The 14,356-nt window shown below is 41.2% G+C and overlaps 1 protein-coding gene across 2 annotated transcripts in view; it reads right to left on the bottom strand.

Annotated features, from left to right (window-relative positions):
* Positions 1-14,356, bottom strand: part of LOC122564384 (tudor domain-containing protein 7-like) — a 123,672-nt gene that overhangs the window by 28,891 nt on the left and 80,425 nt on the right. For both annotated transcript variants that reach the window (XM_043719169.1, XM_043719178.1), the window contains exons 9-11: positions 8,103-8,214; positions 1,074-1,276; positions 132-266 (exon numbers count right to left, since the gene is read on the bottom strand). In XM_043719169.1, the coding sequence (XP_043575104.1) occupies positions 132-266; positions 1,074-1,276; positions 8,103-8,214 (450 nt within the window). The remainder of the gene's footprint in view (positions 1-131; positions 267-1,073; positions 1,277-8,102; positions 8,215-14,356) is intronic.

Here is a 14,356-nt window from a genome sequence, read left to right as displayed (position 1 = left end):
GTTTAAGGCCTGTGAGATCCAGCATTGCATCAAAAACTTGAATATTGCATTCACTGCAGTGATTCAGGAATTGCTCATTTACATAAATCTACATGAATTTCGTAAACATAAGGATTAAGAGAAAAACATACCCGATAGCTGAAATAGTGCTCAACTTTTTCCAATAAGGCATTGAGCTGGGTCCACCCTTTTGAGGGCACTTGACAGAAGATGGTCCCATCCGAACAGACATTTGTAACCACTACATTCAGGTACACACCATTTTCCTGCAGCACAGGTACATTTTCAAATTACAAAATAAAATATTCAGTCCATAATATAAAAGTTCAAATTCACTAATGAATTTTTACGTTCATCTGCACAGTTACCAAAATTTTGCTGTTCTTCATGCCGTAATGACATTATTCTCACCAATTTTGTTCTTGATAATCAGTTTCACTTTGGTAATTAAACTCCTCTACTGTGAGAGTTTGTAAGTTCACATTCCTTTAGTTCAAAAATCTAGCATGTAATGCAAAACGAATAAAACAGTGCTATAGTGAGGTGTGGGATGGGTCCTCATTGGAAAAGGAGAAGGAAGGACAGAAAGAGAGCAGGTCAGAGTATTGGGAAGGGTATATGGGAGGAGGAAGGCATGAGATGGAGAATGGCATGGCAAAAGGGAGGGAGGCAGAGCACCAGGGTTAGAGAGGAGGCCAAAAAGAAGGGGTGGGGGGGGAATGGGGAAAAGGAGAGAGGGGAGCAGTAAAAGAGAGAGAAAAGGGAAAGAAAAAGGCGATAAAAGGGAGAGATAGGCTTGGTGAAAGGAAGAAAATTGTGAATTTAGAACAATTAACCATTCTTTAGCATAATACATTTAAAAATTCAGAATAAAAAGAATTAGCATGCTAATGAGTTAAAACAAAAATCACTGCAGCTAACAAAACAGGGTGTAATTAATGGAATACTGCATTTTTAAACTGAGTGTCTTAGCATTCTGGTTGTCCTAGTTCAGATAAAGAATCTTCAAAGGATCATACATCTGCTGACAAAAAGTACCCAGCTATCTTATCGAGAACCTCAAAAGAATTTACCTTCAAATTCAGCTCAAGTGTCTTGTCATGCAAAGCCTTCAAACATGCAGAATTGATGTTAAAATCATCATCTCCTGAAGTGTCGTACAGAAGAACAAGTGGGACCTCACTTCTCTCTAAAATTTCCATCAGCAGAATCTTTCCACTGGCCAGAAATTCAAAGGTTTCTAATACACATGGCTCTTTGCAGAATGTTTCAAGACCTAAAACACAAATAACTCCATCTTAAACCATCAGTGTTGTTTACATTCTGCAAGTATGTCCGCAAGATTACAAAGATTACAAAGGGCTAGATCGCTCACATTTATAGACATTCCATAACAATGAATGAAATGTTTTAATCTAGCTAACTGTTCACCTCAGGGACATATACTTCATTGCGTACCCCAGTCAACGTCATACCCTGTTCAAAAATGAATTTAGTTTTCATATTAAATCATGTGTGGGTGCATCTAAGTTTGAGTGAATATTTATGCAGCAGGCAGGGACAAAAGACAGAAAGAGAAAGTATATTCAAGCAGAGTTAATGCCAAAATAGCCAAACTTTCAGATTAGACTTAAATTCTAACATTCATATTTAGCTCCTGTTGATTGAAGCAATCATAAAACATGCTGCAGTTCATACCACTTGATGATAGATTTGAAGTGCAGTACCACAAAATCCCAGCATCAGAATTTGCTGAAGATCATGCTGCTTTTCAGGTTTAGTAGCCTCACTTGCAAAGGCAACAGCTTTGAGCTGTAATTTAACAATTTCCTATATGACTCATGCTTTGCATTTTAACAATGAGATATTGATTACTTGCACACCGCCCAAGGATTTAGAAAATTCATGACAGCTTATGGCATTACAGAAAGCAAAAATGGGTGATAAATTGACTGAACTTTAATGTGATCTGCAGAATTATTTTATGTACAATATGCATGCATTGAAATCACCAAATCTATTTGCTCAATTGATAATCAGCAACAGGCAAACGTTAGTAAGGTTTTCCAGTTATTGGTTCTACAACTATTGATACGTCCAATGATATATTTGTCTCAGCATTGCTGAAGTTGCCTCAATTCTAAAAGCCTCTGCCAGTCTCTAATCAGGCCACTTCTTCCCATGACATTGGTGTCAAATGCAAACTTTGCTGTTGACAATAGGTAGCATCTTTTCTACGTGGGGAGCTAGTATACATGCCAGAAACTGTTTGCTGTCCAAAAATGGATGAACATCAGGCCATCATGTAGTTAGCAGGTTCGATTAAATATTGTGTATTCTAGTGCAGACAGGATAACAGACTACCAAAGTTTCCTCAATCATGATGAAATCACCTTTGTTGTTATTTGTTCATGCAGATATTATGATTCTACAGATGAGGAGATGTGGCCATTGTTCGAATGCTGATTAATAAAGAAACTAAGATTAAATATTATGAGTCAAGATTAGTGTGGTACTGGCAAAGCACTGCAGGTCAAGCAGCATCCGCGGAGCAGGAAAATCGATGTTTCGGGCAGGAGCCCTTCATCAGGAATGAGGCTGGAAGCCTCGGAGGTGGAGAGATATGAGGCAGTTTGGAGAGGAAAAATACTTTTTGTGCAAAAATTGGGTAAATAATTGTTTCCTTCAGATGACTGATACCCAATGATTTCATCCATACCCTGAGAATCAAAGGTGGCTATATATGCCACATGCGTTCTTGAATCTGAAGCTTACATCTCTTTAAAGATCATTTTCCAACTATGGCAGTGAGGTGGCTCCAGAAAATGTGCAACACCATAGCTACCTGCAACTAAGAATTAGCATGTCATAGTGTTATAAAGTGCAGAAACAGACCTTTTGGTCCAATTTGTCTGCGCCGACCAGTTATCCTAACCTCATCCTCCCACAGTCCAAAAATGTGCAGGTTAGGTGAATTGGCCATGCTAAATTGTCCGTAGTGTTAGGTGAAGGGGTAAATGTAGGGGAATGGGTCTGGGTGGGTTGCGCTTCGGCGGGCCTGTTTCCACACTAAGTAATCTAATCTAATCATCTAGAACCATTTGCCAGCATTTGGACTATATCCCTCTAAACCCTTCCTACTCATGTACCCAACCAGATGCCTTTAAGTGCTGTTATTGTATCTGCTTCCACCACTTCCTGTGGCAGCTCAATCCAAACAGACACCACCCTCTGTGAAAAATTTGCCCCTTAGCTCCCTTTTAAATTTTAGCTCCCTTCTCACCTTAAGCCTATGCCCTTTAATTTTGGACTCCCCTATCCTTGGAAAAGGCCTTGGCTATTCACACCTATCCATGTCCCTCATGTGATTACTGCCCCCGTAGAGGATTTGAGGGGGGGCTGTCTTGCTCTGAGTGGGTCCTACTGCCTTCTTAATACCTTTGTGCATTCCCCTAATGTTCCCCATTATCGCGGCTGACTGAATTTCCTCACTTAGCTGTGTCTAGTACTGGTTAGCGCAAAGCCTGGCAGTCTGCTGAACCTGGGGAAGTAATCACAGACAAAGGCCAGCAGATGGAGAGATGGGTTGAACTATGATCTCCACTCCAGAGAGTACACCATGTCCACTTCAGCACTTGATGCCATCACGTGCTTGCCAACCACGGACGAGCCAGTGCAGCTCAGTAGAAGAGCTCAGCAAGGCCAGTGACAGCTTGGCTTCAGGCAAGGCCCCAGGTAGTGATGGGTTTCCTCCTGATCTGATCAAGTGCTGCAAGACTAGCTTCCTGCTCCCATTGCATGAAGTCTTCTATCAGTGCTGGCAAGGAGCTGTTCCGTAGGCCATTAGGGATGCCAAGATCATTGCCCTCTCAAGAACAAGGGCGAGAGAAGCGACTGCAACAATTACAGAGGCATCTCTCTCCTCAACACTGTCAGCAAACTCTTTGCTCAGGTCATCTTGACTTGCCTACAGAAACTGGCAGAACGTGAATACCCAGAGTCACAGTGTGGCTTCCGAGCTAAAGGTCAACATTAGACATGATCTTCTCCATTCGCCAACTGCAGGAGAAGTGCAGAGAACAGAAAATACCTGTGTGTCGCTTTCATCAACCTTACCAAGGCGTTTGACCTGGTCAGCAGAAACGGCCTTTTCAAGGTTCCCCTGAAGATCGGCTGCACACCGAAACTGCTGAGCATAATCAAATCCTTCCACAATAACATGAAGGGACAGTGCATTTCAACCATAGTTCTTCTTAGCTCTTCAACATCCGCTGCAGGGTCAATCAAGGCTGCGTCCTCGCTCCTGCATTCTTTGGGATTTTTTTTTGCTGTGCTCCTGAAACAAACCTTTGGTACCACTCGGAGGGGGTTTACCTATGCACTAGATCAGACAGCAGGCTCTTCAACTTGGCCTGCCTTAGAGCCAAGGCAAAAGTATATGCGGCACCCATCACGGACTTGCTGTTTGCTGAGGATGCTGCAGTTGCAACACACACCCAGCAGGAATTCCAGTTACTGACAGACCACCTCTCCCACACCTGCAAGGATTTTGGGCTGATTATCAGTCTGAAGATGACGAGCATCCGAAGACAGGACACAGAGGCACTGCCAGTTATCACCATTGATGACTACGAACTCAATGTCATCCATCAGTTTATTTACCTTGGCTCTACCATCACTGATATCCTCTCCTTGGACACAGAGATCGACAAGAGAATTGAGAAAGCAGCCTTAACTCTTGCTCGCTTCACAACTTGATAATGGATAAATCCTAAGCTGACAGTGAAGACAAAAGTGTCAGTCTACAACACCTGCTGTACGGCAATGAAATGTGGACCACGTATGCCAGAAAGGAGACAAGACTGAACACCTTCTACTTGAGGAGTATCCTGGGCATATCCTGGCAAGACAGAGTGCCCAACGCAGCGGTCCTATCTCACACTGGCCTTCCCAGTGTGTACACTCTTGTTCAGGCAGCAGAGACTTCATTGATTGGGTCACGTCTACCGCATGGAGGACGGCCGGATCCCAAAGGATATCCTCTAGGTTCAGCTTGCATCTGGGAAGAGACCCACTGAGCGCCCCCAGCTGCACTACAAAGATATCTGCAAGAAGGACATGAAGGCGCTTGATATTGTTTCAGACTCCTAGGGACAGCTTGCAGCTGACCGCACGAGATGGTGAAGCGCCCTGAACCAACACCTCAAAACAGGGGAAAAGCAGCTGATGAGCACTGCAGCAGACAAGCGGGCACGCAGGAAGGAGTGCAGCAGTTCCAGCAGATCAATGACCACGTACAGATGTGACCTCTGCAACCAGGACTGTCACTCCAGCACTGGTCTCTTCAGTCACAAGCGAAGTTATTTCAGGGAAGCAGAAAGCCAGAACAAGCCATGACTGAAAGGGGCCTCAAACATGTCCCTCCTGATTTCATAAGCCTCTATAAGGTCTATACGATCTGTTGCTGTTGGTTGTTTTCTTGGTTGATAACATGGATAAACAACTTAAATTTGGATAGCATGGACAAATGTTGGTGAGCCATGTAGGAATAGTTAAGAATCTCACCAACAAAGTAAAATCCTAAAGGATATTAAGAGAGATAAATGCGAACCAGAAGTCCGCATCAATAACTTAGAAAAAGTTGGAAGAATTTGGAAAGACTGCACATAGTAAAACTTCATGACAGCATATGGAAACAAAGTGTTATTGCAGATAACAGGATGGGCGTATGGCAATGGCTAGACAATGAAGGTTGGAGTGCCAAGGACACATGTAGTAGACTATGAAGGCTAAACTAAATATTCAGTGGATCTCCATTTGGGCAAGTCATTATTTGCATTTGCAAGTTGAACATTATTTGTAAGGCCAAAAAAACCCAACAGCTTTTAGTTAGAAACAGGTCGTTTTTGTTTTCATAATTAGCATTCAATTTATTATCACATCATTGACCTAGGTCCAAGAGAAGGAGAAAACGAGGACTGCAGATAGGTGAGTCAGAGTCAAAAAATGTGGTGCTGGAAAAGCACAGCAGGTCAAGCAGCATCTGAGGACAAGGAGAGTCGACATTTCGGGCATAAGCCCTTCAGAGAGAAGTCAGTCTCACTTCAACCCTCGCCCTCCCACCCACTGTGCCCCTTACCCCACATAACTATCCACACTGACTTCAGTGCATACAAAAGGACATTTTTTTCCCCTTTTATAGTAAATTTGGAACAGCTGAAGTAGCCTTAATCAAGCTATCCAGAAATCAAATATTTAAATTTGGAATTGCTTATGATCAGCCAATTAAGGCCAAGAGGTGATCTTATTGAAACACGTGATTTTGATTGGACTTGACAGAAAAAATGCTGACAGGGTATTTCCCCTCCTGGGGAAATCGTGAAAAGGCAGAATACGTATACAACAGACGTTTGCCCATTTGAGATAGAGATGAAATTGAATTTAAGACTATTTGGAAAAACAGTTTCATTAACGAGAGTCAGCATGGCTTTGAGGGGGCAGGTCATGCCTCAGAAGCCTTATTGATTTCTTTGAGCATGTGACAAGACAAGGTGATGAGGGTCGAGCAGTGAATGCGGTGTACATGGATTTCAGCAAGGTATTTGGTAAGGTTCCCCAGGTAGGTTCATTCAGAAAGTTAGGAGGTATGGGATATAAGGAAATTTGGCTGTCTGGATCCAGAATTGGCTGGCCGAAAGAAAACAGCGAGTGATAGTGGATGGAAAGTATTCTGCCTGGAGGCCAGTGACCAGTGGTGTCCTACAGGAATCTGTTCTTGGGCCTCTTATCTTTGCAGTTTTTATAAATGACTCAGATGAAGAAGTGGAAGGGTGGGTTAGTAAGTTTGCCGATTATACAAAGGTTGGTGCAATTGTAGATAGTGTCGAGGGCTGCTGCAGGCTACAATAAGACGTTGACAGGATGCAGAGCTGGGCTGAGAAGTGGTAGATGGATTTCAACCTGGATAAATGCGAAGTGATTCATTTGAAAGGTCGAATTTGAATGCTGAACACAGGGTTAAAGATAGGATTCCTGGCAGTTGGAGGAACAACAGGGTCCACATCTAAAGATCCCGCAAAGTTGCCACCCAAGTTGATAAGGTTGTTAAGATGACATTTTGGCTTTCATTAACAGTGGGACTGAGTTTGAAATCCACGAGGTTTTGCTGCAGTTAACACCCTGGTGAGAACCCACTTGGAATACTGTGTTCAGTTCTGGTTGCCTCATTATAGGAAGGATGTAGACACTTTAAAAAGGGTGCAGAGGAGATTTACCAGGATGCTGCCTGGACTGGAAGGCTCATCTTATGATGAGAGATTGAATGAGCTAGGACTTTTCACACTGGAGAGAGAAAGGAAGAAAGATGACTTGATAGAGGTGTACAAGATAATGGGAAGTGTAGATAGAGTTGACAGCCAGAGACTTTTCCCCAGGGCAGAAATGGCTGTGATGAGGGGTCATAATTTTAAGGTGATTGGAGGAAGGTACAGGGTAAATGTCAGAAGTAGGTTTTTTATGCAGAATGGTGGGTACGTGGAATGCATTGCCAGCAGTGACAGTAGAGTCACAGACATTGGGAACATTTAAGCGACTGCTGGACAAGCACATGGCCGGCAGTAAATTGAGGTGTGTCGGTTAGGTTGATTTTAGATTAAGATAAAAGCTCAGCACATCACCATGGGCTGAAGGGCCTGTACTGTACTGCTCTATGTTCGATTATTCTCAGAGGTTTGTGAATCTTTGGAAATCGCTATCTCAGAGAATGTCAAAGACAGATTAATTTAATCAAGTCAATGTTGACCTAGAAAGCTTCCTGAACTACGTGGGAGCCAAGGGTTCTGAGCAACAGGCAGGAAAGTTGATCTGAGGTCAAGATCAGATATTACTGATATTACTGAATAGCAGAGTAGGCGTATTCTTATGACTATATTAACCTCTACCTCCAAGTTATTGTATGATGCATAATGACTAGATTGTTAAAAATAATATCTGAAGTGAATATTCAAGAAAAGCCGATTTTAAATTTTGGCTCAAAAGTGTACATTACACATAGAGAGAAACTGTAAACTCGCTTTCATCAAGACAAAGTAAGTTTTCCTTACCTGCTAGTTTGCATTTTGCAGCTTGAAAGGACAAGGTAGAAAACCTTGCATCTAACTTGTACAACTTAGTCTTGTCAACCACCTCATTAAACCCATGATCCACGAAGAACACCTGAAAGAAAAGCACTGGTTGCTGACAGATTTGTAGTGATTCTGGTCCCGCTCATAATATTTGAAATGCAGAAAAAAGCAAATTTTACAATCGTAAGGTTGCAGTAGAGGTGTAAAAATTTCAAATTTTAGAAATATGAAGAAAGAAAAAGGTGACTGGATTAACTGGCTTTAGTTATTTTCAGGGCATTAAATCAATTATTTCTAATTGCCTGGTTTTGATTTTCCTCCATTCCCACAACAGAAAGCTTATATTTTAAAAAGACAGACAAAAGTATACAAGATGTCCTTTATCTTAGTAGATACTGACAAAAATGGTGTGTATTGTGCTTACTAGAATCATATATTGCTACGCTGAGAACAAACCCCACCCCTCGTCAATACATGAATACATATTTTACAACTAACATTGACTATTTTTTATTTGCTTGTGGGATGTGGGCATGACAGGCTGGCCAACATTTATTGCCCATCCCTAATTGCGCTGGTGATAAGCTGCCTTCTTGAATCGCTGCAGTCCACATTCTTACATATATTCTTAGATAATGTGGACTCATGGGATATTCTTCCAGACAAAGATAATTCGTAATGTCCAGGAAATCATACAAAGTACTTGTTGTTTCAAACCATCAATTTTTAAAAGCAATTTTTAAACCATTTTGTCAACTTGTCTTTGAGGGCTATTTGCATATGAATTCACAATCCTCTGTTTCATTTACACCTGATAAAATTATACAATTTATAGTCTACTCTTATTCTTTTTTGTCCTCCTCATGTGCACATATTCACACTTGCCCGCTGACTCCCATTTGCCACATTTCTCTGCCCTTTTTAACATCCTGTCTATCCACCTGAAACTTATAGCTATCCTCAACTTGTCAACTTTCTTATATTCTGTAAATTTTATAGTGCAACTCCCTCATCATTGTGTTAGTCATTCATAAAATTTGAAGAGTAATGGAACTAGAAACAGACTGAGACAACACGAATATAAACCAACACTCTAACAAACACCTTATTCATACTGACCCTCTGCTTCTGGTCAGTGAACCAATTCTGTATCTGTAGCACCACTTTATCCTTGGATTTACTGCCTTCAATCTTAAAAAAACTTCTGTAGATTTCTTTTTATTCTAATCCACATAAATGCCACAATAGAATTGATATGTTTTTTGCCCCCTCGACCTTTTTGAATTCCATACTATCCTGCAAAATAGGTAATATAATAATTTCTGATCATGCTGCAGTGTATATGGAAATCTAGACTAGGAACAATGAGACCCCCCCCCACCGACATTGGCGTATGGATTCTTTCTTAATGAAGGATAGTAAATTTGTCAAATATTTCTCTCAAGAATTCTAAACTTTTTTGGAAATTAATTCAGGTACGGCTAGTAACCCGATGATGTGGGAGACCATTAACGCTTATGCACGCGATCTGATCATTTTGTACTCGGCGACCCATAAAAAAACAAAAGGGAGAACGACAGCGTCTACTCGAGGCTCGCATAAAGGCAGCTGAGACAGCATACATTGTTAGGCCCTCTGTTGCTAAATTACAAAGGATTACGGCCCTTAGGACAGCCCTGAATACCGCGCTCATCCAAATGGCAAAGAGAAAAATATTATTTGTAAAGCAAATAATATGGCGATAAGCCTGGTAGATACCTAGCGTTTCTCGTAAGGGAAAAAAGGCCCCTCAAGCTATCACATCCATCAGGGAAAGTGCTGGTACTCTGACTCACAATCACAAAGGATCAACACAATCTTCGGAAAGTTTTACTTTGATTTGTATAAATCGCAGGATTGTGAAGATAGAGCCAGGAAGATGGAGTCCCTTTTTAAAAGCCTGGTCTTTTTGGATTTAACCCCAGAATAGGTGTTGGTCCTGAATGCTCCCCTAACAACCCAGGAAGTACTACACAATCAGGCAGTTTCAGAGTGAGAAAGAACCTGGCCCAGATGGATTTCAGGTTGAATTCTACAAAGAGTTTACAGGTCCACTTATGTACAACTACTCATATAGTAAGGGTTGCCTCCCGCCTTTGTTGAGAGAAGCGAATATTTCTCTCATTCTCAAAAAGGGAAAGGATCCAGAAGATTGCGCATCGTACAGACCGATATCTTTGCTAAATGTAGATTTTAAAATTCTTTCTAAAACATTAGCACTGAGGCTGGAGAGGGTATTGCCATATATCATAAAAGTGGACCAGACGGGGTTTATCAAGGGCCGTAGATCATCTATTAATATTGGAAGGGTTTTGAATACGATTCAAGTCTGTCATCAGGAAAGAATACCAGGAATAGTAGTCTTGTTGGACGTGGAGAAGGCATTTGACAGTGTTGAATGGTCATACCTGTTCTATATACTGGAAAGGTTTGGCGTTGGAAAGGTATTTGCTGAATGGGTCTCAACATTGTATAATGACCCCAAAGCCGTAATCACCAATGGTTTAGGCTTGGATAGCTTCAGTGTGGGTAGGGGTTGCCGTCAGGGATGTCCTCCCTCACTGTTACTATTCACATTAAATAATTGAGCCACTAGTGGAAGCTATACGGGCTGACTCTAATATAACAGCACCGAGGGTTGGCACGTGTAAACATAAAATTACCCTTTATGCAAATGATGTTCTACTTTTCTTCGTAATCCTTTGATGTCCGTGCCTCGCCTGATCCAAGTTATTAATTTATTTAGTGCACTCGCAGATTACAAAATTAATTTCTCAAAATCGGAGGCCATGCCGATGGGTGGTCTCGCTAGTATGTCCCACTTATTGGACGGATCTCACTTTCCCTTTCGGTGATCTCTGGAGGGCTTTTTTATATTTAGGTATTTTTATCACCCTAGTATTTGGTCAATTTTGTGCATCTACTGAAAAAGATAAGGCAGGACCTTCAACTTTGGGATCTTCCAATTTCTTGGCTAGGATGAATAGCTCTAATTAAAATGAATGTCTTGCCCAGTCTCTTATACCCTATGAGAATGCTTCCAGTGATGCTGCCGAGGCCGGCACCTCGCCAATTATACGGCTGGCTTGTTTCTTTCATCTGGAATCATAGATGGCACCTCATTAAGTTAAAGAAGCTACAGCTACAAACAAGGGGAGGCCTGGACTTTTCAGACTTTAGGAAGTGTCAGCTGAATTCTCTACTAAACTACATAGCCGATTGATTGCGGGTCAGATGAGACCCAATCTGGCTGGACATCGAGGCTTCTCAAGTAAAGTGTCCTCTTATTAACCTCTTATTTTAGATAAGATGAAAGTCATTATGGACCATTGTAAAAACCCTATAGTATTAAATACAATTAAAGCCTGGAAGATAATGCGGCAAAACGAGGGTAATTCACATAAAACCTCCCCTTATACTCCTATAGTGGGGGCATGGGGTTTTCAACCGGGGCTCACAGACGCCACATTTAAATCCTGGAGGTCCAGGGGTATCTCCTGTTTTAGGGGATCTGTTTGATGAGGGGGTCATGATGACTTTTGAACAGCTGCACCAGAAATTTGGACTACCTAATGGAGACCTCTTTCGATACTTCCAAATTCGAGATTACATACAGAAGACCACATTATTAGATAGGAGAAAGTGAGGACTGCAGATGCTGGAGATCAGAGCTGAAAATGTGTTGCTGGAAAAGCGCAGCAGGGCTCATGCCCTTCTTCAGGAGAATCGACGTTTCGGGCATGAGCCCTTCTTCAGGGCTCATGCCCGAAACGTCGATTCTCCTGCTCCTTGGATGCTGCCTGACCTGCAGCGCTTTTCCAGCAACACATTTTCAGCATGTAATTAGATAGCCTTTATAAATCAGATAGGGAATGAAGAGTGTTGTTGCCAATGGGTTTACCTTCAGTCAGCACGCTCTATCATTTATTACATAATGAAGTTTTGGAAGACATGGAACGTTTGCTTAGAACATGGGATCAGGAATTGGGGTTGGAAATATCCACAGAAATGTGGGACAACATCTGGGAAAATGCCAGAAAAATCTCCATCTGTAATAGAACCCAAGCCATTCAGTTAAAGATACTCCATAGGACTCATATAGCACTGGAACGATTGGCAAAATTTAGGGCAGGAGCATCTCCAATGTGTCCCAAATGTAAAATAGAGGTGGGCACTCTCACACACTGCTTATGGACGTGTCATAAGATCCGCAAATACTGAGTCATAGTAGCAAATGCTTTGACAGAAATCTTGGGAGCGGAAATTAGAGTAGATCCATATCTTTTCTCCTGGGCTTTGAGCTTGCCATCCCTGGATGTGCACAAATTATTTTCCATTCTCTCCTTTTGTGCAAGGAAAACTATCTTAGTAAACTGGGTAGCTGAGGGCCCTCCAGAACTTTCGAATTGGTATAGGTTGGTTATGGAATGTATTCCCCTTGACTTCCTTACAAATATGGTGCACCAAAAAACTGAATTATTCTATAAAATATGGCAGCCCTTCCTGAATTATATAGATACAAATATTTTGGCCATTTTGTCAAGGGCTTTCACCTAGTTGTGGTGGCGGTTCTGGCTGGTCCGGGGGCCCTTGGGGAAGGAATCCCGCATGAATATGGGTTTTATTATGACTTGATGTTAATTCATTCCGAGCATGTACTTTACTATTTAATTACTATGTTATCCTTTTTTTCTCGAGTAATGTATTTTATTATACACTCTGGTTAGTTATAGGTTAGATTAGTAGTTAGTTGAGTTTTGTTTTCTCTTTTTAATCTCTTCTTTTGTCTGTTAGGTTTTGGTTATTATTTATTGAATATTTAATTGTATATTGATGTTTGTATTTGTATGTACTATTTTGTAAGTTTGTAAAAACATGTTAAATGTTCAATAAAAATATCTATTAAAAAAACTTCTGTGAGACACTGTTGAATGTAGAAATTCCATATACAAGGTCCTCCACTGTAAAGCTTGGTCAATACTGTTACCTTGAAGATTCAAACAAGCTAGTCAGACATTTTACCTTCAACAAACCAACGTAGCTCACTTTGATTAATCCATGCTTTTCCAAATAAAAGCTTTTGCTCATAATAATAGCTTCCATTAATTTACCAATCATCGATTTTAGGCCTTCTAACATGAAGTTTCCTGGTCTATACTCCCCCTTTCTTGAATCATTACAGAACATGAGGAATCCTCAAGTTGTCTGGCACTACTCCTGCCTACATAATGAAAGGAAATAAGATTGCGAACAACGCCTTTGCTATTCTCAGCACCTAAGATGCATTCTAGCCAGATCAACTGACTTGGCACTTTTCAGTAATGCTATTCCCTTTGGAACATCTCTAATCACCACTATACAGACGTCAACTTCCCATCCGACACTACTGCAAATTTATTGGTAGCAGTTTCTTTTATGAATTGAATTAAATTAGCTTTATTGTCACATATACTCAAACGAGTAGTGAAAAGTTTACAGTTGCCACATTACAGCAACATCTTAGGGACACAGGTGGGTGAAAAGTACTAATTTATCAGTTCAGTCTGTTGCCTGGCTTCTTCATGGATTCTTTCCTTTAGGTCTTTAGCAGGCACAATTTTTGCCTATCATGAACTTTATTCATAAAATATTTCAGCTCAAATTATTGTCTTCTGCTAATCTTTTCTAGCAACCTCTTTCTGGATTCCATATTAACTGCTTCAATTCATTCCTATACGGTCCAAAATTAAATAAATCTTGCTCCTATCATTTGTCTAAGCTTCTTTTCAGTTCATTTTAACTGCTTTTATTGCCATCCAGTGTACTAACCAAAACCTAACATTGCCTTGTTAGTTAAGAACAAAATTAAATCTATGGTGCTGAATGACATATCGTCGGATGATGTGGAGTCTGTGTGCGTGGAATTGAGGAACCACAAAGGCAAAAAAACCATAGTGGGAGTTATGTACAGACCTCCTAACAGTGGTCAGGACCAGGGGCGCAACATGTACTGGGAAATAGAGAAGGCATGTCAGAAAGGCAAGGTCACAGTGATCATGGGAGACTTCAATATGCAGGTGGACTGGGCAAATAATGTTGCCAGTGGATCCAAAGAAAGGGAATTCATGGAATGCTTACAGGATGGCTTTTTGGAACAGCTTGTCATGGAGCCCACAAGGGAGCAGGCTATTCTGGACCCAGTGCTATGTAATGAA

Source organism: Chiloscyllium plagiosum, chromosome 2 (genome assembly GCF_004010195.1).
Source record: "Chiloscyllium plagiosum isolate BGI_BamShark_2017 chromosome 2, ASM401019v2, whole genome shotgun sequence".
NCBI lineage: Eukaryota > Metazoa > Chordata > Chondrichthyes > Orectolobiformes > Hemiscylliidae > Chiloscyllium > Chiloscyllium plagiosum.
Note: the sequence above shows the minus strand (reverse complement) of the source record. Positions and strands in the feature narration are given on the sequence as shown.